Genomic DNA, 27,299 nt, shown 5'->3' with positions numbered 1-27,299 from the left:
GTGCGCGTAAGTGCTAATGTGCATAAGCACAAGTGCGAATTTGCACGAATCCCCCTAAAAGTTAAAAAATGGTCTGCAAATCTGCAGAATTTGTGCAACTCAGAAAAAACCAATTGCTGTGGAATCCACAGGTCGGATTTACTGAAATCCAAACTCATTTGAATCCGCTGTGGATTTCTCCAACATTCCTACCTACAACAAGTCTTCTCTTTGTTTTTTCCTATTGCTGCTGCATTGCCTTTTTATGCTTGAGTTCCCTGTCATTATTTTTCTTTTTTGGCATTTCCTCCATTACTCCCTGTTTTTATTCCCAGTGCACTAGAACTGTTAACATTTATTTTCCCCTACTTGATTTCCCTTTTGATTACATACTGACTCTTCCATTGTTCTGGAATGAATAACGTAACTAAATTCAGCAGGGAGAATGCTGCCAATTTAATCTCTGGGTACATGTCAGAAATAAAAACAATTGAATGCTGAGTTGCTATTTCCAGCTTTAAATTGAAAACACACACACACAGTCCTACATAATAAGAGCACAATAATTTTGGATTAAATAAATAAGGGTGCCTCATGCAGGAGTAATGCCAGACGGTTCAACTATAGACCATTAACTTTACATGAACCAGGGAGGGAGTTCCACAATACAGAGGCTCTGGGATTTCATTTTGCAGCTGTCTGAAGAAATACTCAAGACAGTTTATTCCTTATTGCTGACAGTATTTCTCTCCCATAATTGTCTTTTTTCCCCATGTCCCATATAACCTGAGCACTTACAAACATTTCATTTTCTATCAGCTATTTTTGCCATTTTTTTTATTGAGTACAGCCAACAGAGGATATTCTCTGTTGATATTCATTTACTTTACATTATTATTATTGTTGTTGTTGTTACTCATCTCCATAATGTGTTAGTTTTTAGTATACCAGATATATACTGGACATAGTAATGGACTCTGTTAAAACTGTACCTTAATTTTATTTTGAACAGTGTCCCCCCACGCTTCATTGAATTATTGGTGATAGCCTTTGGTTAAGCAATGAAGATTTGATATTTGATATTTATTTTAAAAATACAAACCTATCAGATTCATCTTTTAGGAAAGTAGCCTAGCAATTCTGGTACAAGATCCAGCACTACTGTGGCAGGGTTGTACTCACCAACCCATGTATCCTTCAAACCAACAGCAGACATCACATGCTGGATGGTGTCACGACTCCCTCCCCTGAGGGCCATCTTAAATTAGAAGAAGTAGGCAGGGGCTGGACAAGAGGGCTTGGGTGTAATGCAGAGGCTGAAACAATGAACAGTGACCCAGCAATTCTGAATTTCAAATCTCCTCTCTGCCACAATCTTATTAGATGAACTTAAGCGAGCCACTCCCTCAGCCTCCGTCTCCTGGTGCATATCTACAACATGGGGATAATACTGACCGACCTTATGAGATTGTTGCAAGGATTATAGGGATAATCATGTATGTGATGTGATGCAAACATTCTCAGGCACTATATAAATACTAAATATTAAGATGTACAGGCAGAGACTCAGAAAAATTCATGGGAGACTGCGGAGAGGGTGGCTAGGAGCCCTACCTCTATGTAGTGCATGAGGATGTTTCCCCACATGGTGTGGTACAGTTGCAGGATCCAGGAGGCCTCATTCTTTCCCAACCCCATTTCTCAAGACAGGAATTAGGGATGTACAGACTGTGTAAAATCCATTCCATCTGTGTTTCACAGATTGTCAGACACCTTTCATTCCATTGTCTGCCCATCAACGGAATCAGATTTTTTTTTAGTTTCCGGATTTGTGCAAAAATGCACAAATTCCCCCCAAATGTGCAAATTCCCTCAAAATGCACATGTTCAGACCTTAGCCTATGGGAGGAATGCACATTTTTTACCCTTTTTAATGTATTTTTCTATGATGAAATTTGGGGAAAATTCCCAAAGGTTAGAAAAATGCTCCACAAGTTCCTGGGATCCGCTCGACAAGGGAAAAGCTGGTCCACTGCAGAATCCATAGGTCAGATTCGTAACAATCCGAACTCTTTTGATTCCACTGTGGATTTCTCTGACATCCCTAATGGGAATTAAAAAAACTGCAGTGGCAGTTCTGTGCCTTCAAACTCTTCCTCGTAACATCTAGATAGACACAACTCATACTGTGACGTCAATTGTGTGGTGCCTTGCTCCATCCGCAAGGATGTGAGGTTGGGACAGGGCAATGCACAGCACACAATGCACAGCACAATGATGTTATGTCACACACTGTGTTTTTCTAAAGAGGGGGAAAGATACAAAGAAGAACAGCAGCTCTGCACCTCTTGTAAAGTCTAATTAAGTCCTCAGTGGGTAGGAGATTCAGAGCAGTGGCAGCATAAAGACATGGATGTCCCTTTTAGCCCTATGATGTTATATGTGCCTTTTATCAAGGGAAGTTTGTGAAGGCCCATTTGCATTTCCTCAGTGACATTCGCAATGAGATGGCCATGAGTAATTTATTTTTACTGCCATCATTCATATTGTACATTGTTGTTAAGCATCTCTTAAAACCCTGGAGTATAATGGGTTGTTATAACCAAACAGCAAAAGCTGTTACGTATTTACAATTCAAGAACTGACTGAATAACCACTTTAAAATGCTTCTCACTGACACTAGATCCAAGCTAAATTAATCCAAAGAAATACCAAGCAGATAGAACTAACAGAGGCAAGTATGCAATCTTTCAACATGCCGCAAAAAGGAGTATAGAGTAAAATGTAAGGCTGCAGTTCTAAATGCCCTTAATTACATTTGAATACTGTGGGTTACTTCCAAATAACAGTTTAAGATTGATGGGTAAGCATTACAGGAAATAGAAAATAATGCATAAATCCCCAAATCAGATTCATGTGGTATTCATTTGAACATGAATGCCTACTTAAACTTGGCATGTAAAATATCTTACCTAGATAACTGAGTTGCTAATCTCACAGGAACTCAGAATTATCCTGTATAATGCAAGGTTTCCCACACCCCCATTAAAAATATATATTCTTATAATTGCTTTACTCAAATTACTAAGGAAAAGCAAAGCCCTGTATTATACATAAAAGTGAATTAAATGTATAACCAAACAAGCCATAAGAAAATCAGAATACAAAATCAGAAAATGCTCTACTGAGAATTTTTTCTGTGCTTCTTTTTACATCCCTTGTCAAGAATTCTGGGTCTAGCTGACTTCTTGTCTCCCAAACACAGGTATAAAATCAAGAGTTTCCAGGGGGGAGGGGGATTATATATATATGAAAGTGTAACTTGTACACTTTATTGTATAGTGAACATTATTCAGCCAACATTCAGAGGCCGTCCTCATGGGGGCACCTCGGGACTTCATGGAGACCATGGCTTCCTGGGAGCTGCACCCTATTCTAACTGGGCCCACCCATGTAGCCAGTCATGTGCTAGACCTTGTGTTTGTTTCTGGAGAAGCGGGGAATGATCTGGAAGTCAGGGTTATATCCACCACCCCCTTGTCATGGTCAGATCACTATCTGGTGATGTTGGACTTCTCATTTCTACAACCCCTCTGCAGGGGTGGAGGACCCATTAAAATGGTCCTCCCCAGGCGTCTTATGGATCCAAATGGATTCCTGAATGCGCTTGGGGAGTCTCTGGAGCATGCCAACGGCCACTTGGTCAAGACCCTGATGGGTGGGTGGAACGCCGCAATCACTGGGGCATTAGATCGGGTGGCTCCAAAACGCCCTCTCCCCCTGAACAGGGCTCGGACTGCACCATGGTTCAATCCACGGTTACAAGCCCTGAAGCAGGAGGTGAGACAGCTAGAGCGCCGGTGGCGGAAGTCTCGCTCCGAAGACGATTGGACACAGGCTAGAGCTGTATCTTCAGCCTATCACGTGGCGATGAAGGCAGCAAAAAAGGAATATTATGCTGTCTATCGAGTCTGCAGAGTGCTGTCCCAGGAGACTGTTCCAAGTGGTCTGGAGCCTGGTTGGTCCAGTTGCTCCAGAACTGCAAGAGCATTCTAAGGCCTCCTGTGAGGCCTTGGCAAGGCACTTTGCGGATAAAATTGATCAAATCAGGAGTGTTATTCCATGCACCGTGGATACAGTTAGCGAGCGAGAGGCGGCCTGTGGCAAACCGGTTTTGTGGGATCGGTTCCAGCTTCTTACTTCTGATGAAGGGGACAAGGTGCTTTCATCTGTAAGCCGACCAGCTGCTTACTTGATCCTTGCCCATCTTGGCTCATTATGAACTGCAGAGAGAGATTGGGTGAGGGGATCAGGGTGAACACCTCCCTTGAGGAGGGAATGATGCCATTAGCCCTCAAGGAGGCAGTGATAAGACCGCTTTTTAAAAAGCCCTCCTTGGATCCCCAAGTTTTGAACAACTTTCGTTGTTGTTCTTCAGTCGTTCAGTCGTGTCCGACTCTTCGTGACCCCATGGACCATAGCCATTTTTGGGCAAGATCATTGAGCGGGTGGTGGCAATGCAGTTGAAGGCAGACTTGGAAGAAGCTGGTTATCTAAATCCATCTCAATCAGACTTCAGGCCTGGGCATGGGACAGAAACGGCCTTGGTCGCTTTGGTGGATGATATGAGGAGGGCTTTGGATAGGGGTGAATGCTCCTTCCTTGTTCTCCTCGACTTCTCAGCAGCTTTTGATACTGTTGACCACAGTATCCTCCTGGACCTCCTGGAGGGGTTGGGCACTGGAGACACCATATTATGGTCCTTCCTCTCTGGCAGGTACCAGAGGGTAGCACTGGAAGAGGAGGTGTCGGATCCGTGGCTGCTCATGTGTGGGATGCCACAGGGTTCCATCCTCTCCCCGATGCTATTTAACATGTATGTGAAGCCGCTGGGGCTATCATCAGGAGGTTTGGGGTGCAGTGTCATCAATATGCGGATGACACACAGCTCTACTTCTCATTCAAATCTTCACCAGGGTTGGCCGTAGAATCCCTGTCTAAATGTCTGGAGACGGTGAGTGGCTGGATGGGGAGGAATAAGCTGAAGCTGAACCCTGACAAGACCGAGATACTTTTGGTGGGAGACAAGAGTAGGTTGGGGGATGCTGACCTGGGGTTGAATTGGGTACGGCTACCTTTGAAAGACCAGGTCCACAGCCTGGGGTCATTTTAGACTCCCAGCTGTCCATGGAGGCTCAAGTGTCAGCTTTGAGCCGGACAGCATTGTATCAACTCCATCTGATACGGCGGCTACGCTCCTACTTTCTCAACCATCTGCTCCCATCGGTACTACATGGCCTGGTCTCCTCTAGTCTAGACTACTGTAATGCGCTCTACGTGGGGTTACCCTTGAAGGAAGTTCAGAAGCTGCAGCTGGTACAGAATGTGGCGTCTCGCCTGATTAAAGGTAGCCACCAGCGTGATCACATCACTCCGGTGCTGAAGGAGTTGCACTGGTTACCAGTTGTTTTCTGGGCCAAATTCAAGCTGTTGGTTTTGACCTTTAAAACCCTATATGGTTCCGGCCCAGCCTATCTCAAGGAGCACCTCCAGCAGCACCAGACAGGCTGCTTAACAAGATCAGCCTCAGATGGCCTTCTCTCTGTTCCATCAGCCAGGTCAGCTAGGCTGGTGAGGACAAGGGAGAGGGCTTTCCCTGTGGTGTCCCTCACTCTGTGGAACTCCCTCCCTAGGGAACTCCGCCATGCCCCCCCCTTTAATGAACTTCTGCCATGTATTAAAAATGTGGTTGTTCAGGAAGGCATTTGGGGTGGGTTAGGGTATTTTTAGAAATATGATGTTTTAATTTTATTGTTTTAAAACTATTTGTATTGATGTACATCGCCCAGAGTGGCCAGGTGACTGGCCAGATAGGCGATTAAGAAATGTAATAAATAAAAAAATAAAAATATTTCAGCTCTCACTGAGAACTTCGTATTCATTCCACAGTAAAAGCATAAGGGACATTATGATTTTGTAGCCAACCATTTGTTTACCTTGCACTGATGTGCAGATTCATCTAGGGAATTTGCTCATGTGGAGTTTTGATGACAACCTTCCAAAATAATTTCCTCTTTTAAATGGGTAATTCATATCCATTTTTAAAACAATATCTCTAAATATTGCTATTTCTATGTAAGTGATTAGCTCCTCCTTCTGTATAAAGAAGGAACACCAACATACTTTTGTTGAACATGCTGCCAGAAGGCCAACCATCTTATGTTTTTTGACTCTACAATCCACACAGCATTCCATATGACCATTGTATGCACTCTCTGTTAGCCTGTCCATCAGCCTAAACCCTGGCCAGCAAATAATTTGTAACAGGAGATAGACTTTGGACTGAGCAAGGGTTGAAGGGCCAGCAACACTAACAAACTCCCAGATGAGCAATTCCTCACCCCAAATTCTCTTTTATACACCTCAACACTTAACTCCCATTCACCTTGTGTTGATACATGCATGGGAGTAAACCATTGAGCTGTAAAAGGAGACAACTCTATTGCTGTTCAGGTTGGGCCAGATTACACCTGACTCTCCGCAAGGTGTGTGGGGTTTTCCTCTCCAATTTGTCCTTAATTTTTACCTAAAAGAGCCATGCAGGCTGCACTCTGGAGCAGACGTTCAACAGGAGGGAAGAGGGACTTCTTAATATCTTCTTCTCTGGGGTAGTATACTGTTGTGCCCGTGTTGTTGTGGAACCTACCACTCATGCAATGGGGCATCTAAAAATAAACTGAAACATACAAAAACTCATTTCCTGAATGGGGCAGGTCAGCGGAACTTGCAGAAGGGAGCTCTGCTGGCCTGTCCTTATCTGGAAATGAGTGTTTATGCTCATTTCTGGGGTTATTTTTAGGGTATTTCTGCAAGAGAATTCCAGAAAAACGTCTATTTCTGCTTCATTGACTACGCTAAAGCCTTTGATTGTGTGGATCACAACAAACTGTGGCAAATTCTGAAAGTGATGGGAATACCAGACCACCTTACCTGTCTCCTGAGAAACCTGTACGAGGGTCAAGAAGCAACAGTAAGAACCAGACATGGAACAACCGAGTGGTTCAAAATTGGGAAAGGAGTACGACAAGGCTGAATATTGTCACCCTGCTTATTTAACTTATATGCAGAGTACATCATGAGAAATGCCGGGTTGGATGAATCACAGGTCGGAATTAAGATTGCTGGGAGAATTATCAACAACCTCCGATATGCAGACGATACCACCCTAATGGCAGAAAGCGAAGAGGATCTCAAGAGCCTCTTGTTGAGGGTGAAAGAGGAGAGTGCAAAAGCTGGTTTGAAACTCAACATTTAAAAAACTAAGATCATGGCATCTGGCCCTATCACTTCCTGGCATATAGAAGGGGAAGAAATGGAAGCAGTGACAGATTTTACTTTCTTGGGCTCCAAGATCACCGCAGACGGTGACTGTAGACATGAAATTAAAAGACGCTTGCTCCTTGGGAGGAAAGCTATGGCAAACCTAGACAGCATAGTAAGAAGCAGAGACATCACCTTGCCAACAAAGGTCCATCTAATCAAAGCTATGGTTTTCCCAGTAGTAATGTATGGCTGTGAGAGCTGGACTATAAGGAAGGCTGAGCGCCGAAGAATTGATGCTTTCGAACTGTGGTGCTGGAGAAGACTCTTACGAGTCCCCTGGACTGCAAGGAGGTCAAATCAGTCCATCCTCAAGGAAATCAACCCTGAGTGCTCATTGGAAGGACAGATACTGAAGCTGAAGCTCAAATATTTTGGCCACCTAATGCGAAGAGAAAACTCTCTGGAAAAGACCCTGATGCTGGGAAAGACTGAAGGCAAAAGGAGAAGGGGACGGCAGAGGATGAGATGGCTAGATAGCACCACCGATGCAATGAATATGAACCTGAGCACACTCCGGGAGAGTGCGCAGGACAGGAAGGCCTGGCGTGCTATGGTCCATGGGGTTACGAAGAGTCGGACACGACTGAACGACTGAACAACAACAACATTAAGCAAACCCCCTGCAAAACCCCACATCCTTTCTGGAGCGTCCTCTTTTTGGTTTCTTTGCGAGATTAGGAAGGGCTTCTTTACATGGCAGCCACGTGGTTGAACTGAGGGAGTGCCTTCCTCCCTCCCTGGCATGTGTGCTAAGGAGGCTGGGGGAGTCTTGTTTTCGTAGCTCAACTTCTGCTGTACTGTTTTCTCACAGACCCCAGGAAACCTCTGACTTACTTCTCAGCAGAGATTAGGGATGGCGGAGAATTCCGCCATGGACTCCAATGAGGTTGGATTCTAAAGAATCCGGCCCCTCAGAGTCCATGGCGAAACGGACCACTCAGGCTCCACCACCCCGTGGAGTTCGTCTGGGATGGACCCTACCTGCCACTGGCTGGGTCCGTCCGCTGCCGGTCTGCAGACGCAAATGGCGTCCGGCATAGGGGATGCCATTTGTGTCCCTGCTCTTTGCTGTGATAGGCTATGTGAATGTTTACATAGCCTATCACGGCAAAGAGCAGGGACGCAAATGGCGTCCGCTATGCCGGACGACATTTTCATCCGTAGACTGGCAGCAGACGGAAGTCCGGCTGCAGAAAGGCCTGGCCAGTGGCTCTGTGGACTCGCCGCAGAGTGGAGCTAGCTGGGAAGGATTCCGGGGGGAGGAACGGATCGCCTCCCCCCCCGGGGTCCCCCCAGCAGACTGGTGAGTGGGGTTCATACACCCCTAGTAGAGATAATACCACGGTATAAGTCTGCAATCCTGGCACACTTACTTGGGAGTAAGCCTCATTGAACTCAATGGGACTTACTTCTGAGTAGACATAAGATAACCCTGTAAGTCTGCAACCCTTGGCACACTTACTTGGGAGTAAGCCCCACTGAACTTAATAGGGTGCTCTGAAGCAACAGAGGACGTTGCTTCTGAGCTTGGACGGGTGGGTAATCAGATGTGTCTCCCTTCATTGCAGGGAGGCATTTTACCCTCTTCTCCCTCCAACAGAGAAATGCAGAGGCAGAAGATGCAATCGGCAGGCGATTCTTGCCCTCACACCTGTCAAATCTGCTCGGGTCTCCTTCCCTGCAACCCCGCTCCCATCCTGAATGCCTTCGTCATCCTGACCATGCCCCAACAACTGAAAACAAATGCCACAAGCAGGCAGACAGAGCTGTTTCTTCCACTATGGAAGAATTTCACGTGGCAGTCATGGCACTCCTGTTCCGTGGGCTGGAAAAAAATACCTAATTTTTTGCATTTGGGAAAAACACAGGATAGGTTGGAGGAAATGGTGGGAGACACCCTGGAGGGTAATGGCATCATCTAAAGAGTCCGCAAACTTCCATGACAGAGCCATCTCAACAGCAGGATAAAAACTCCATGTGATGAACCCCTTAGACACACCAAAGCCCCATTGCATGAGTGATTGGTCCTGTGAGTGCAATGGAACCAGTGGAGCGGCCTCTGGTGATTTTCTTTTTTCCCTCTAAATTAACCCCAAGTTTTTTTCCTCTGATGAGGAAATTCCCTCTGGGATGACAAGCAATTGTGGCTTTAGGTAAGGATTTACAAATTTAAAAATTGTTGTACACATAGGATTGGATCCAGATTTAGTCATACTTAAAGTAAACTCACTGAAATCTATGAGACAATTTAGTCATGACTAACTAAAACAAATTGATTTTAGTGGGTCTGCAATAAAGTTGCTCCCAGATTAGGCTTTTATTGCGCCATCACCCTGCCTAATTCATGTGGTTTTAGAGGGATCCAGACAATGAATTTTTCCACTAGTATCCTTCCCATTTTTTCCCCACTACTATGGCTTTTTCCTTACCACAGAAAATATGTTAAGGATAGAAAGATGGAATTGTTCACAATGCCTTTTAACTGGTAGCATGGAGTCTTCTATCAGTAAACATCACAAGCATGACTAAATCTGGATCTAACCCATAATAAATAAAAACCAAGTATTAGTTGGGTGGGGACTCTAATCCAACATAGCTCCTACTTAGAGTAGACCCATTGAAATTAATGAGACTTCTAGTCATGACTAACTTAGGCCCCATTCATTTCAGTAGGTCTACTTTGAGTAGGACTTATGTTGGATTCTACCCTAAGGTACACAAGCATATTGCTAAGAACAGTAGGGAGGAAGTGGTCGAGCAGTGGGGATGGCGGAGAATTTCTCCCCGAAACTTCGGGGGGCCGAGCGCCAACATGTTCGGCCCCCCGAACAAGTTTCGGGGAGAAATTCTCCGCACCCCTCCGCCCCCTGCACCCCCCCCCCAGGACGGGACTTACCTTTGCCGAATGTCCCTCCCGGTGGCGGGTCCAGCCGGCGGTTCGGCGGGTGTTCGTCCTGGGCGAGAGGGGCAGCCGGTCTTTCGACCGGCTGCCGCCGCCGCCATTGCAATAAAAGAAAAAAAAAACGCCCCCGTGATAGGCTACGTGACGATTGACGTAGCCTATCACGGCTAGATTTGCAAAGTCAGCCGTGACAGGCTACGTGACGATTTACATAGCCTGTCATGGCTGACTTTACGGATCTAGCCGTGATAGGCTACGTTAATCGTCACGTAGCCTATCACGGGGGCGTTTTTTAAAAAAAATATATATATATATTTCGCGGCCGGGCGAGGCGAGGCGCCTCCTCCTCGGCCTGAATTTTGGCCGGGCGAGGCGGAAAGCTCCCCCCCGGCCTGAATTTGAGCTGGGCGAGGCGGGAAGCCTCCCCCCCCGGCCTGAACTTCACGGGGGGAGCAGCGAAGCGCCTCCCCCCCACCGCGAACAAGCTTCGAGGACAGGTAAGTGACTTTCGTCCACCCCTGTGAGCAGATACTTTGCATGCAAAAGGTGCCTGGTTCAATCTCCGGCATATCTAGTTGAAGTGCCTTAGATATTGAGAGTTGCCAGTAAGAGTAGACTGCACTAGGCTAGATGGACAAAGACCAGCTACAAGTTCCTTGTTTAATTACTTCTCACTTCAGCCTAACTCACTTCTTGGGACAGCAAGACCTGACATTTTCTGGAGCCCCAAAACCAGCAAAGGGTCCAACTTTACGCTTCTCACTTTGCACAGAACACCCAAGAAAGTCAGAGGCAGTCAGAGAGGGTTCTCGTGTTCTATGTCACCACCACTGAGGGTGCCTGGTCTAAGAACCCCCAAAATCCTGGAGCTGATACTGCACATACATTCTAAAAACAAGTTTTGGGATATGGTCTTTCATATGTTCCCTAACACCTTCCCATTTACTGTGATATGTTCCCAAAACTTTACAAGCAGTATTGACAACATCACCATTTTTCTCTAGAGCTGAGCTGAAAGTTATTTGCAGAATGTTTTAACTAAAGAATGGAGGCTCGGGGCAGAGGTGGGCCCAAAAGATTTCATATTTTTCACCACTGCCACCACCAATTTTGTAGTTAGGAGGGTGCCAGAGAGAGTGTTCCTAGGAGTCCTGACTACCAGCTAACTCTATTTTTAAAAAAATCCAGAAGGCTCCATAGTTAGGGCAAGAGGCTTTGCTCTCCATCTGGTTCGGCTTCATGTCAACACTAAATCATTACGAAGCCAAATCAGAATAAAGGCATGAATCCTGCACTCATTCTGGAGCCTTTTCGGTAAAGAAATAAAAAATAAAAAGCTGCCAGCCAGCAACCTGGAGCGCTATTGCCACCACTGGTAAGTTCGTCCCATACTTCTAATTGACCTACGATCCATGTCTATAGATACTATTGATGAATAAATATGATATACAGGGTCTTAAGGATTGTCCCATTTTGCCTAATCAATGGATCACCACCTTGGCATCTGTCTCTGATGTGTCTATGGATCTCAGGTTGCATCTTATTCAGCAAAAACATTGTTTTGTATCTGTTGGATGCCACAACATCTCTTTAATAAGGGTTTGTCTAAGTTGGCTAACTGTTGGAGGTGTAACACAGCTAATGGTTCTTTTAAGTGTATGTTTTAGCAATGCCCAGTAGTTGCCCCTTTTGGGGAGAAGGTCATTACATGGATAAATTTTGTATTGGAACACTCATTAATATTCACTGATGTACATGCTATTTTAAATTATCTATCTGCTTCCTAGAAGTTAACACATGGTTAGTGCAAATGGATTTTCTGTACTCTTCTGGAAGCTAAAAGACTGATATTTACAACATTGGTAAGATAAACTCTCACCTCCTATAATGCAATAGACTGAAGACCTTACAATGGTTTCAACATTTGAACGGGTGGTGTATACATGCCACCTGCGATTGGATACTCATTTGGATATTTGGGCACTTTGGTTGAAGTTTATGCAGAGTTCTTAGAAAGTTGTATTTTCATATAAATATACATGTCATATGTATGCATTGAAACTGATATATTCAAAGGATGTAGCCATTTTTTCTTTCTTTTTTTCTTGCTTTCTTTTCTTTTGTTGAAATTTCACCTTAAAAAATAATTCTTTTAAAAAGTTCATCCCATACTTTGCTTCTGTTTATACCACAGGCACCCAATCACCAAAATGCCCCCTTGAATTTTAAGCAGGATGGTGAAGTTTGGTTGCAGGAGGCAGCACATTTTTACTCAGCATTAGTTTTCACCCACAAGCTTTGTTTAGCATCGAGAACACTGAAGTGCCCAAATCCTCCAAGAAAGAAGAACTCATTTTGGTGAATAACATATCACCTTCTGAGAAGATATTTACACAAGCAAGATCTATGTGGTTTAGCTTGTTTACTATGGGACCATAAAAACATATTTAGCCTGGTCATGTTCAAATACTGTATGTAGAACCTTATGTTTGACAGAGACTATTGAGCGGAAATAAACTGAGCCATGCCAATGCATTGGAACGCACTGCAGCATAATGCTGAGAGCTTCTAGACCCAACTGCTTAAAAAGAAATAGATGATTAAGTTAAGAAAAACAGGATTACCTCAAGGCAACCGTCTTCCCATTCCTGTGACTGCACATCACCTGCCTCGTCTGATATCCAATTTGTATGTCCCAATATTTGTTCTCCTGTCTGTTCTGTCTGTTACGATTCCTCTTCTTTTTAATAAGCTCACGGGCCTCTGGATCCTTTATTGCTTTCTCCTTGTCCTTGTCCTTTTCTTTGTTCTTCCCACGTTTCCTTGCTTGCCTTATGTGCCGTGAGTGGGGCACTGAACAGCTACTCCATGGCCCCATGTTCAGGTTATACATGCTTTCTTCGGTCGTGCACGGGGAGGAACTGCACTCCTGGAAGTCAGTCAGATTAGGACAGGTAGAGCCCCCGTACTGAGGCGGGGCGACAATGTGGCGGAAACGGTATCTCAACCCCTTGCCACAAGTCTTGGAACATTCCGACCAGGCTGAGAACTCGGACACAGTGCAGTCCTGCCGGCACGGGATGAGGCACCCCTGTTCTAGCTGAGGCTTGGGCTCAAAGTACTCGCATATCGTGTCCTCGGCTACAACGCCGTTTGATTTTTGGACACAAGTGATGTCCCTCCTCTGAATCCCTTCTTCCCCTTTGACACACTCTGTTGGTTTCCCGACGCTCCTTGAAAGAACTGGCTGGCAATGATTCCAGTGGCCCAGCTGCCAGTCGTACAGCTCCTTGTGCCAGTCGCAAACCCTGAAGCAGTTCTGCTGGTTGTCAGGCCGCTCGGCCTGCCTGCAGTTCGTGAGCAGCGTGGTCCATCCTTCCACGTGGGCACACCAGATGGCTCGAGTTTGGGTACCTCCTGGGCCGCATTCATCTCCCATACACCTGCCCCACGGACCTAAAAAAAACAAAGGGGTGGGGGGGGGGAAATGGAGACTGAAATATTTGACATCCCAAGCATGACTGTTTCCTCTTCACAAGCATGAGCAGAAAGAGGAAACAGCTGAAGTTCAATGTTTCCCAGAATTTTGACATAATTAATAATATAATGGGGACATGTTTTGCTGTGACTTGCTTCTTATACTACACAGTCCACACACAGATTATGCAAGAGTGCACTGTCATAGTTCTGCCCATCTTTTTTCTCATCTTTCTGTTGATTAGAAATGCATTCAGTTTTTCTTTCTTTTTAGATTAGATAAATAAAATATTTTCATTCTTCTGGAAGTGGCCACATTGCTAGAATTAAGTTATTTTCTGAAGTCAGAACATTTTTAACATGGCCATAGCTATTTCAGCCCTTACATTTCCCATCTGCATGTGGAGTTTTGCACAATTTCCCCATCACGCTCTCCCTCCCCTTGTGATTTACCCCGTGTTGGCAAACTGGCTAGCACGGAAAGGAGAAGCAAAACAGGAGTTTGATACGATAAGAAGAATGCAGTGAGCAATGGCATAGCCAGCCATACAGAATCCATAAGGTAAGGTTGCATATCTTGCATTGACTAGAGTGTACGGGGCAGGAGGAGGAAGAAAGAACTGAGTTGCAAAGCAATGACTGCAGTTCATTGCTTTATTTTTAATTTTTTAAATCTCTATCAGCAGGGATGAAAACTTCATTGTTTCTACAAAATCATTTTTTCTTTGCCTAGGTGTTAAGGAGCTGGGCTATGTATTTGGATGTGTGGCAGCCTGCTCTAAGATTAGCCTGAAGACAAGGTAGTCATTGTTCGGAAGGTTGTTCACACATCCTTAGCCACCGAACGACAACATTGTATTCCATGGCTACAACATTGCAACAGAACTTTTGACAGCTAAGCATGCATAAACAACTTTCCTAATATGTGGCACAAAGGGCTACCTTGTCTACAAGTTAATCCTGGAACTGCCACAGCTGGTGTGTGTATGTGTGAGTACAGAATATATTTCACTAAAGTGGAAGGGAGAAATCAGGACTGAGAATTTGGCTTACAATGGGGAAGAGAATAAATTGAAGGGGAACAGAGGAATGAAGAAGCCAGTGGAGAAGATCCATTGGAAGGATGTGCAATGCAGTGTAAGAATGTAGTGGGATTGCGTAGAGGGGAAGGAATGACCAAACATGAATGCTTGGATACAATAAGGAAACAGGAGATCTGGGGGAGTCAAGGGCAAAAAAAAAGAAAGAGGCAGCAGGGCACAAAAAGTGGGGTGGGGGATGAGAAAGAGATGTGAATACAACTCACTTTGCTGTGTGCTACAAGTGGCCCATATTCCTGAGAGCCTATATCTGCAATGTGGTGGCAAATCTCTTGATTGCCATACCTAGTCCACTCTCTGGAGTGCCTGAGCAGCTTACAGAAGCCTAGAAGGAACCCTTCTGTACATGTCAAAAGGCTGACCCATGAGTCTGTGTCTTTGTAAGTATCAGGAGCTATTCTTGGACTCTGAAGTCTGATAATCTTCCAGTGAATCCTGGGGCAGCTTTTTTGGTTCTGGTGAATCACAGGGCTCTGATTAATTAAAACCATTTAGAATTGTTGGGTGGTGGGGAGGGAGCTGCTCAAGGGTGTGGATATGACTTTGGGTTTACTTTCATCTGTGCAACCAACCATTTAAAACACAATGATGTTTTCAAAAATAACTAGCTTGAGGGGGCAGGGCAGAAACTGACCTAAATGACCATCCAAAACATATGTGCAGAATGTGGCAGGCTCATGTTCTGCCATCAAACACAGGGATTTGCTGTGCATCCTGAATTCACGAAAACAGCCACACAGATTTTAAATGGGACTGCCTGGATGAATAACAATGCAGAATTTGCAAGGGCCCTAAAGTGTTTCCAAAGAATATTTCTTCTGATTGCTAGCCATTGAAGCAAGGCCATCTCAGATGCAAGACATTAATAGTGTTACATATTCATAACATTAAGGCTAGTTGGGATACTTCCAAAGACACTCTTCTAAATGAAAATTTCAACTAAAGAGATCTTCAGTTGTGTTTGAACTACACTGTTGACTTGTGAGGCACTGCAAATTGGGGTAGGAAGCACATTCTAAAGTATGGGTTTCTATCTACACAGTCAAGATACTTGCAAAACTACTAGGGAAAGGCAGGCAGGCATGCAGGCAGGCAGGCTTCAGAACATAGGAAGCTGCCTTATACTGAGTCAGACCATTTCTCCATCTGGCTCAATACTGTCTGTACTGGCTGGCAGTGGCTCTCCAGAGTTTCAGACAGGAGTTTTCCCAGCCCTACCTGAAGTTGCCCTGGGTTGAACCTCTATGGCAAATGATAAATACACACAAGTGTGACATCAGAAACAGCAATATTAAAAAATCAGCTTCCCCACTGCCACTGAACTTATAGTGGCTATACCTGAGCAAAGAAACTTCAAAAGGGAAATTATACCGAGAGACTGCTGAGTTACAATTCATCAAGCAGTTCAGTTCCATCTCCTGCAGCTTGAACCAGGATACAGGGTTTTAATCACACTAGATGTATTAATTGGCTTACCCAGTGCCAGGAAGTTTCTGTCATTGGCAACAACTGTTTTGTAAATGGCCACTGTTCATAATGTGATTGTCACTTTCTGCATTTCCATTCCGTCTGATCTCACTCTTTACAACCCCCCCCCCCCCGCCAAACTCAGGATATCCATGTACTCAGGATAATCCTTCATGCCTCTGAAGAAGTAGGCAGCAGCCCACAAATGCTTATGTCTTGATAAATCTGTAAGTCTAAGGTGCCGGAAGGCTCTGTTGTTTTCGCTGCAATAGACTGCCCCTCCATAAAGCTGAGGTTCCATTTTTTTCCATTTCTTAAGCCTACACGGAAGGATCATCTCATTACAGCTTTTAAATAAACAACCAAAACACTATTTGATATTGTTTGGAGAAAAGATGTGCCATTTTTTCAGCCAAGCCTATATGGTTTACATATCACCTGTTATGACACAGGGAATCTAATTCTACCACTGCTTCTTGCATTATTAATGGTGCAATCCTATGCATATTTAGACAGAAAAATGTCCTACAGCTCTCAGCATGCCCCAACCAGCCATGCTGACTGACACAGATTTTAATGCAAACTTGGAGGGCAGATTATAAATGGAATACAGCACTTGGTCTTGGTATGCATGATGCACAGATTTTGAGCTTCTCCACACCAGGCTTTTTACCCCGCAAATTTACCTGAGCTTCTGCTTCCAGATTCTTTGTGGGATTAAGATCAGCCCTTTAAACGCACTTCCTCTTCCCCCCCCATCAATTTCCTTTATCTGCAAGTTCTATAAGTTTCATTATGCAGCCACTAGATGGCACTGTGCTTATAGTGCAAGTCCATCATTACACGTTGAGATTCAAATCACTATTTATAATAGATAATAGTTCATTATCACTATTACAAATAAAGCCGCAGAAATGATCACAAAGCATGGGAGATGCCCTGGAGGGTGATGACTAGGGTACAGGAAGGGAGTGGAGTCTGATGGACTCCCTTCCTGCTTGGCCTCCCAGACCCCATTCACCGAGTCTCTGCCACTTACCAGGTCCGTGAGCGCCCGGCAGCCACCCATTCCCGTAGCAAGCCCCCATTTTACATATGGCAACTTGGGGTTTTACAGATATGTAATGTTACCTAAATGTTGGCTGTAAAGGGGCCATTTATACAACATTACAGGCATGAATGGTCCATTCATGCCTGTAATGTTGTGTAAATGGTCCCTTTATGGCCGCCATTTATATGACATTACATATCCGGAGACCCCCAAGCTGCTATTTTTACACAAAATGGTGGGTCACAGGGGTTGGGCGACCCCACAGCACTTGCTGGGTGTTCATTGGGTGCTCTAGTGGCCCACACAATGCGGCAAGCAGGGGTGGGCAGTGGCGAGCACCTGGCGAAACCGGACAGAGGAGGATCCATCCATCCCTGGTGATGACATCATGCAAAGGACCCACAAACTTCCATGCATAACCAATCTCAGTCACAGGATAAAAGCCTCATGTGGAGAAGGTCTCTGAAGCAAACACTCCATGAGAGTACACCACAGATGAGAAAGACAATAGTCAAACATTTTGCTCACACACTCTAAAACCTTAACCATCATATCAGTAATAATAATGCCAGCTGGCAGTAACAGGGTCAGCCCATGAAAACTCATGTGTGTTTTTGGCAGACTGTTTGAATTAGGGTTTCCAAGGTTTAGCTAGATTGATAGCAAAATAAAGATATGTTTTAAGCACAAATACATTTCAGCAAGATTACCCTAGTTTATCTCTAACCAGCCTTGCACAAATGACATGACTGTAGCTGTATTTATTTTATTCCAGGTATATTTACCTTATATACAGGGAAATTGCAAAGGAACATGGGGGTTGGGGCCGTAGGCGGGAAACCTGCGTGGAGTTCTACTGAAGAACACTACTCAAATTTAGAGGCAGGAAATAAACATGCATAAAAATCACCATGCAGGGCAACATTATCACAGCTGAACACAAAGAAAGCTCCTTCACCTGCCATGCTGCAAGCCTCTGCCTTATCACATCCCCGCACCTTGCAGATACTGTGTGTGTCCAGTTAACTAGACCTTTTTGAACAGATGAGGTTGTTGCTGGCCTACTCAAGATGAAGGGGTTACTGCTTTTGTGTACTAGAGCCTTGAAGCAATCCCTCACTCAAAAGAGAGTGCAGCATATTGAACAGTTCTTGATAGCCTAAAACTTGTCAGCCCCCAAACCAGTCTATTCCTGCTACTGCAAATGTTAAGCAAATAAAATTACATTGTTATGGCATGACGTGAGACCTGAAGCAATGTAAATGAGAACAAAATGCTTTCAAGTGTTGAACTTGAAAAGGTGATAAATGACAGCGTAACTTAGTTGTATCTTACTGCTCTGATGGCACCTTTGGGCTTAAGCTAGGATTTTAACACATCCATAAAACATACTACAAGCAGAGCACATGAGAACCTGGAAGGTTTTTATAATGTATTTTATAGTCCAATCTTATGAATTGCTGAGCTGAGGGAAGCAGGAGCTCAGAAGATCCAGAGAGAGGAACTGAGAAGCAACAGGAGGAAGAAGAAAACTTCAAGGAAAGAATTGTAGCTCCTCAAATTTGCTCCATTCACAATCCTGAACAACAAAAGGAGCAGTTTTCAGAGAAAGCCTGCACATTCCCGAGCTTGTGCTCGCATTTGCAAAATGCTTACATCAAAAAAAAGATGCACTTTAAAAATGTGCTTTTCCATACCCACAAAAACGCATTTTCACATTTTAATCTGGGGGGGGGATTTGGGTGCATCTGGATGCACACTTTCAAAACACGGATACCAAAATGTGCACTTTTCCTGTTCGAACATGAAAAACAGACTGCAGTCGAAAACAGGAGCAAGGCGGTCTGAGCTTCAAGAGGGAGCTCAGAGAATTTTGGTGAGCTCGAGCAACACTGATTTTCCCAACCCTACATGGTTTGCATGCAAAAGTTCCCAAGTTCAATCCCTGGCATCTCCAGGTAGGGCTGGGAAAGATTCCTGTCAGAAACCCCAAGGAGCCATTGCCAGTCAGTGTGGGGGAGGCAACCTGGTGCCCTCCAGATGTTTTGGACTACAACTTCCATAAGCCCTGACTATTGGCCATACTGGGTAGAGTTTATGGGACTTGTAGTCCAAAACATTTGGAGCACACTAGGATGCCTATCCCTGCACTTGACAATAATGAGCTACATGGACCAATTATGCTATAAGGGCAATTTGTTAGGAGCAAGAAAGGGCCCTTCTGTTCTTTTTGCAAAGCAAATGGTTGGACTTTTGCTAGAGGAAATAGTTGGCATAGAAGAAAAAAAATCAACAACAATAAACAGGATGAACTGCCTGGAAAGTGATAACCACCTCTCTGCAGACAGCTCAGTTTAAACACATTTTGCAAACAGAACAAAATACCGGAGGGGGTGCAGGTCAACTGAAATGTTTTGCATGAATATTTTACCATTTTAGATGAAAATATGAACTATTTTCTTTATCTTCACTAAATATATAGGAAACAACAAAACAAGCCATGAATGTCTAAGTTGCCAGCCTCAAAAAAACTACTCAACTAAGGAGATTATCCTGGAGCGGAATGGGTGAGTGCCCTAGGGCTAATACAAAAGAGTTCGTGAGTGGCACTCAAATTCATTCCACCTCTGTCCTCAAATCACCGTTGACCAGGCATACTTTGAAAGTTGAAGCAAAGCTGTTCAAAGACATCGAAGAGCTCTATGTCTCAAGATAGAACAACTCTGAGAATATTATAATGGGTGTTCTGTAGAAGAAAGCCAGAAGACACAGTGGAAGGAGCTTCTTTATCTTCTTCTTTTATTTATCCCACCTGTACCCATTGTATTGCTTCACACATACAACTGTCACCTTGTTCTAAGGGGTCAAGTTTCCAATGAACAGTACATACCCATATAGACCTATTAATGCCTCTAAAGACTCCTGTAAGTAACCCTGTCAAAGCCACACCCCTCAAGTCACAGGCAGTACATCAGACAGTACTGTGGCCCCTGAGATATGTTACTTACAAACCATGTTACTTAGAGGAGGGGATGTGTGCTTTGCAGAACATCCCAGGCTCAATCCCTAGCATCTCCAAGCTGGGAAAGACTCCTGTCTGAAGCTCTGGAGAGACAGTACCAATCAGTGCTGACAGTACTGAACTAGACAGACCAAAGGTCTGACTCAATATACAGCAGCTTCCTATGTTACCCCCTAAACACGTCAAACATTACCCTGTTTGAGGTAAGTAACAAAAATGGGGGGGGCGCTTGTTGCTAAGCATATTAAAAAGGTAAAAGGTGTCCCCAACCAGTCGTGTCCGACTCTAGGGTGTGGTGCTCATCTCCGTTTCTAAGCCGAAGAGCCAGCGCTGTCCGAAGACGCTTCCGTGGTCATGTGGCCGGCATGACTGTACACCAAGGTGCACGGAATGCTGTTGCCTTTTCCGCCGAAGCAGTACCTATTTATCTACTTGCAATTTCTTGCTTTCGAACTGCTAGGTTGGCAGGAGCTGGGACTGAAGACGGGAGCTCACTCTGTCACGCGGCACTCAGGTCTCGAACTGCTGTCCTGCCGACCTTCCAGTCTGCAGTTCAGCGTCTTAACCACTAAGCCACCGCAGCCCTGTACTAAGCATATTAGCAGGCAGTAAAAATGGCTATATAGCTCCCAAATGCTGCAAGTCTGACATTTCTGCTATAAATGTACATGCTAGGTGGTTTCAGATGTAACATTCCTGCCTTCATAAACCATGGTCTCTAAAACTGGGATTTCCATGTGTACTGGGTTTGGCATGGAGATCCTGGTTTATTTACATCAGTGTTCCTTGATAACAAGCAAGTGTTACTGGCTTAATATTCTGGCTATTAAACCAACTTTAAACTACAGTTTCTGGGTTTGGACTTAATGGAGAACTGTGGTTTCCACAAACCAGGATCTCTGCACCAAAGCCAGTGCATAAAGGGAAAGGAGGAGGGCTGGGGAAGGAGCTCATGGGCCCAATGCTCATTCCTGGCTTCATAAATCATGGTTTTATGAAAGGTGGGAACAAACTGGCACATTATTTCAATCTAAGGTATTGTATTTTAAGAAAAAGCTTATGAGCTCAGTTCCGCAGCTTTGAAAAAGAAATGTTATGTTCTCACACACATCCCCCCACACTGATGTTGCACAGCAGCCAAGGATCACTTCCAGCATTTTCCATGGAGCCCTCGAATTCTGGATTGGCTGGATTTCTCTAAACTATATATATGATGAAAATAACCAGGAAGTACAAGAGTATGAACTTGAGCACGCTCCGGGAGAGAGTGCAGGACAGGAAGGCCTGGCGTGCTATGGTCCATGGGGTCACGAAGAGTCGGACACGACTGAACGACTGAACAACAACAAGAGTCCTATCAGGGCATAGTCTAAAGCCACATGTCACAGTTCCAGTAATAGGGAGCTGTAGTAATTCATTCCATAGGAACATGCTAATGTAAAAATGTGTGCAAAAAATCCCCTTCTAAAATGAAGCACTACATATTACAACAGATTCAATTATTTGTTAGTATTTATAAAGTAGAGCGACATGTCTACAGATGGCTGCCTATCAGATTAACAAAGAGATCTAACCCCTCTCGCTTGTTACGTGACAAATGGTTCCTGGGCAGCACCAATTCAGACTGCAGGCAGGGAGTTGCAGAACTGAATGCTTCAATAATAATAATAACAATAATGTTTTTAAAAAAAATACCCCTATACATAGAAAACATGCGTTCCATGTTCAGCTGGAACTCTTGTCCTGGACATCCAGTTTTATATGTTCAGGGAACTTTTAATATGTAGAAGCATTCAATAAAGAAATCTCCCACCTTTAGTCTTTTAGTGGTACATTCCAGAAAAGGTTTGACTACATAAATAATGAGCTGTTACTTTAAACATAGCCTCTTAAAATTGGGCCATTTGTCATTTCCATAGGCACCCTTCCATTCTGGGAGTGGACAAACTAATCTGTACACTTTGAAATAGCATGTGGGGGAACGATACACACATATGTGTATAAACATACTTAACATTTTACCTATTGGCTCCAAAAGAAAATGTGCTACTTTGAAATTTATTTTTGCTTTATTTTTTCTATCTTTGTCTGAATTGGAAGAAAAGCAAACTAATGTGGGAGTGATAGTATTTTGCTGCATGATGGGCAAGCAAGCTCTGTTGGTATATAATGCTTTTTATATGGGCAGAGGAGATAAAGGGGATTTGGCAGATTATGAATTAACCTCAGACGTAGAATATCTCAAAAATATTACTTATGTAGAGCTTTTTCATTTTAATCACAAGCAAAGACAATACTGATGCATACTGTATGCATCAGAGTTAAAGCTTAAAGCTCTGAAGTAAAAACATGGAGTAAAGTAACTAAGGATGCAATCCTATACATGTTTAGACAGAAAAAAGCCGTTCCCAGCATTCCCCAGCCAGCATGGCTGACTGGGGAATGCTGACAGCTGTAGGAATTTTTTCTGTCTAAACATGCATCGGATTGGGCCCAACACAGGCTGCAATCCTATGCTTACTTACCTGGGAGTAAATTGCACTGAATTCAGTAGGACTCAATTCAGGATAGGATTGGAATGTAAAACACATCAAGGAGGAGGAAACTAATTTACCATTAATGCAAGTACCAGATTTGATATAAATGACAAAATTTGTGTTTTGCTAGGACTTAAATTTGTTACAGAAATTATGTAATTTATTATAAATCTCAAAAGGTAAAGTAATTCTATCCAAATCAGGAAATATCCTTTTTGTGTAATTGACCATTACAAATATCACTACAGTTTACCTATTTTCCATGTGCCTTTTGAGAAGCATCTCCACAATTCCTAAGTGAAATATTAACTAACTGCTGGTGACAATCACACTGAACAATACTTCTGAACCCTTTAGAACACTTTGGAAGCATTTTTTCTATGAAGGGCCATTGACCCACAAGAAAAGTCATTTGGCTGCCACACCTGAGAGTGGGAGGAACCAGAGCCAGTGGGGGGTGGAGTCAGAGACAAAAGTGGGCAGATGCACTCATTTCCCTCCCTCTTTTTTCTACCCTTCTCTTCCTCTCTCTCTCTCTCCCCCCCTCCCTTTCTGTCATCCCGCTCTCTCCGTGCATCCAGCTGGGGGATTTCTATTGATAACAACCAAAAGGCATTGTACAACTATTCCATCTTTTCTTCCTTAACATATTTTTTCTAGTAAGACCAAAGAAGCAATGTAAAACATGGGAAGGCTACAAATTGAGGATGATGACATCTGGATCTCCTGTAAAATCCAGTGAATGAGGCAGTGTGATTATATAATAAAAGCCTTGTCTGCATGCACCATCTCTCTTTTTCTGCCACTTCTCTCTGTTTGCTACTCCCCTCTCTCTTGCTGCCACATCCCTCTCCCTCTCTACTTTTACTACCCCTCTCTCTCCTTCTCTTTCTGCCTTCTCTCTTTTTTTCCACTCCCTCTTCTTCTCTCTTTTTTGCCACCCGCTCTCCTTTCTGCCCCCTATCTTTCTCTTTTTCAGCCACCTCTCTCCTTTTGTCACCCTACTCTCTCCCTTTCTACCACCTCCTTCTCTATTTTTGGCAGCCCTCCTCTCCCTCGCTCTTTTTTGCCACCCTACACACTCTCACTCACTCTTTTTCTGCCAACCCTCTTCCTCACTTTCTGCCACCCCCTTTTCATTTCTCTCCCCCAACCCCCAGCAGACTTGCTTCATCCCCTGCACATGCCAAAAGGAAGCATTTCATCTCTGGATTCTACCAAGCTGAATTATCTGGGTCTCCTTTTCCCACTGCCATGGCGCCCCCCAAAGCCTGAGCAAAGAGCAGGCTGATGCTGTCCAGAGACCCCAGAGCTGGTCCAGAGGGACCTGTTGGTCACATGTGGTCCACAGACTGTTGGTTGCCCTCCACTGCTCTAGAACATTTCATATTAAAACTAAAATCAGTCTGCTGAGACCAAAGAAAAACAGTTGTTTAATGGTAAGTGAAGAGGTGCATTCAAATAAGGCAGACAACCCAACATTCCATATACTTTGTGATGTTAGCGCTCCAATCTTTGGCTTGGATCCCAATAAATGTGGGCAGAATTCTGTTCACCTAATGGGGCTTCCTCTCCCCCTTCCCTCTGCAACCCCTTGAGCCCTCTAAAAAAGCCACTTCTAAGGATCAGAGGACTCTTTAGGATGCAATGTAATACAGCACAAGAGGCTGCAGGTAGGGGGTTATCCAGAGAGCCACTCCCGCTTGTGCGAGAGCATTTTGGATACAAGCCATTAGCACCGTAGGAAAAACAACAACACAGTGATCTCTGTGTGCTCCAACTCAGGTTACACCACACTCTGGCCAAAGGAGAAAGTTCTAGGAAAACCAGCCAGACTAGCAAAGAAGTCTCTTAAATACAATAGACCAGAGAAGGTCAGGTGACTCCCTGACATCTATAAACACTTTAAGGTGAGGTTTGCACACCAGCCTAAGCAACTGCTCCAGCTGCTGGCTACAGACTGGCCTTTGCTTTACTCTGCCCATGAGCAGGAGCCTGATCTGACATTACTACGAAGTGCAAGAGCTCCTTTTCTGTTTCCTGATTTAGCGTTATAACCTCTGAAGAGTATCCAGCAATTGGAGCTTCCAAGAGTGCCTACAAACAAGACTAGAGCTGGACACTGGACAGCCTCTAACCTGGGCCCCCATCAGATGTTCTGTGCAAATCTCTCTCTCTCTCTCTCTCTCTCTCTCTCTCTCCCCCAGCTTCTTCTGTCATGAAATGAGACTACACAGAACTAGTGAAGGCACTGATCCCCCCAACAGAGATGATCAGCATGACACGTACAATGCAAGGAAGAATGTAGTTCTTGTACCGCCAAGAAACAATTCATTGTAAGCAGAACACAGATGCATTGTTGAGAAAACCGTAGATTGGTTAGGAAAAACTGCAACAACAACAACAACAACTTCTAGCACCAAAGAATCCTCCTAATTTATTCAGCAAACAATTTTAGATTGGAAAATGTAGGAAAGTTAATCAGGAGGGTTGATAGAAACGTATGTTTTGCCAAGAGTTAGGGTTGCTATAGAAATTACACCAATTATACAAATTGTAGTGCTATTTCACTATTTAAAAAGTGAAAGGGGAAAAATGGAGCCAATCAGTAATTCAAGCCTTATCCCATCCCCCGCAGAAACAGAAATAAGCATTGGGGCAATTAAGAGAGGCTATTCAAGAAGCAATTAACAGGCTATTAAGCACTAATCCCACATCCACAATAAACAGGAAGCAATAAACAGGCAGTACAAGCAAACAGGAAGCTCTTAATTAAGGCCCAGGATCCCTTAAATTTATCAATTGCAATTTGCCTGTCCACGTTTAACAGGCTGATGCTGCAGTTGTATTTTATTGCAGTAAAATCAGGTCAGAAAAAACATGGAAGGACAACACAGAAAATACTGGACTGCAACGATCTGACAACAGGGATGGCCCAAGATATTTTGCTGCCTCAGGCAAAAGACAAGGTGGCACCTCTCCATTCTACCTACAGAAGCTGACCATACTGACAGCTGAATACTTCAACACTTGCGATGGGACAGTATCCTCCACCTCATCTGAGAGCAGCAGGCTAGGTGCAGGGCAGGCCACATGGAACACACAACTCTGTCCTCCAACAGAGGGGAACCAGTGCTGCCACCACTGCACTGCCCACCAACTGCTGCCTGAGGCAACTGCCTCACTCTGCCTAATGGTAGGGCTGGCCCTGACAGCACTGTCTGGATTCTCCATATAAACTGAGCAAACAAAGGATGATAATTCCACAAAAAGGGCTAGTATAGAAACAAAGTTAGACTGAGAAACACAGATGGCAGCCTAGATATTACTGAATGTTTGATGTTTAGAAAGGATTGTATCTAGTGGCTCCACTGGGGGACAGATTATGAAAACTGTTTTGTCCTCAAATTTAAAGAGAGAAAGAGCAGGAGGAAACAGAGGTCAAGGTATCCAGGATTAAAATGTAACAGTTGGTGGCTACAATTTCTACGCTGTACAGAGAAATGTATCATGGAAATACAGAAAAAGGCCATGGAGCAGCAGATCAGGAAGGGTTTTTTGGAAATGTTAAAAGACCCAGATCAAAGGATACAATGCCCTGCAGCCTGTAGGCACTCGAATACATCATGTGGCAGAATGAGGAGCAAGCAATGACAAAGGTATACCTGGCAGACAGAGTACCCATGAAGCACATATCAGTAAAACACGATGCATTATGCAAAACAGATAAAATATCAAAGTAAAAGTCTTACTAGTTTGTTTTCCCCTTGCTGTATGGCTCACCTACTCTCCCAATCTTACATTTTAAACAATACATTTTCAGCTTGAAGATTCTGGTTCTTCCTTCTTTTGTTAGCTTGCAGGCAGGGGCTGCTATTACATTTTTTTTCATTGTACAGCCATGCTAAATATATTCTAAATACATTCTTTAAGAAAGGGAAAGGCATCACTGTACAAAAGAGAATAGATTTACATTAATGACATGAGTTCACTGCCAAAATAGAAGATATTTCACTTTATTTGCATGGAAAATATGCAATGAATCTAGGAGCCTTGTGTAAGTAAGTATGGCTTTATTCTAATCCATAAATAACTAGACAAGGAATTAGCTCAATAAAATTTGAATCACATTGCTTTATCTCTTCTGATGAGTCAAGATTATAGTAATATTCATAATAAGACTCAGCAAGAGTAAGTATTGCTTGGGAAGTAACCACGGAAATTCATTTCAGTCCTGTATAAGAATATGATACTGGAGATTGTTTGTTCACTTCACAATCTATAAGAAATATTAACACAGCCAGAAGCACTCTGCCCTGACATAAAAGTTTCATATATGTAGGCACTATTTTATGTATGGGTGCATTCAAAAAATCAATCC

General features: G+C 43.9%; 1 protein-coding gene across 1 annotated transcript in view; it reads right to left on the bottom strand.

Annotated features, from left to right (window-relative positions):
* Positions 1-27,299, bottom strand: part of THSD7A (thrombospondin type 1 domain containing 7A) — a 414,592-nt gene that overhangs the window by 178,860 nt on the left and 208,433 nt on the right. The window contains exon 3 of the mRNA XM_084858685.1: positions 12,889-13,720. Coding sequence (XP_084714811.1) covers positions 12,889-13,720 — 832 coding nt within the window. The remainder of the gene's footprint in view (positions 1-12,888; positions 13,721-27,299) is intronic.

This window comes from Heloderma suspectum, chromosome 5, assembly GCF_057233095.1.
Source record: "Heloderma suspectum isolate Gila_16-S chromosome 5, 16-S_ref, whole genome shotgun sequence".
NCBI lineage: Eukaryota > Metazoa > Chordata > Lepidosauria > Squamata > Helodermatidae > Heloderma > Heloderma suspectum.
Note: the sequence above shows the minus strand (reverse complement) of the source record. Positions and strands in the feature narration are given on the sequence as shown.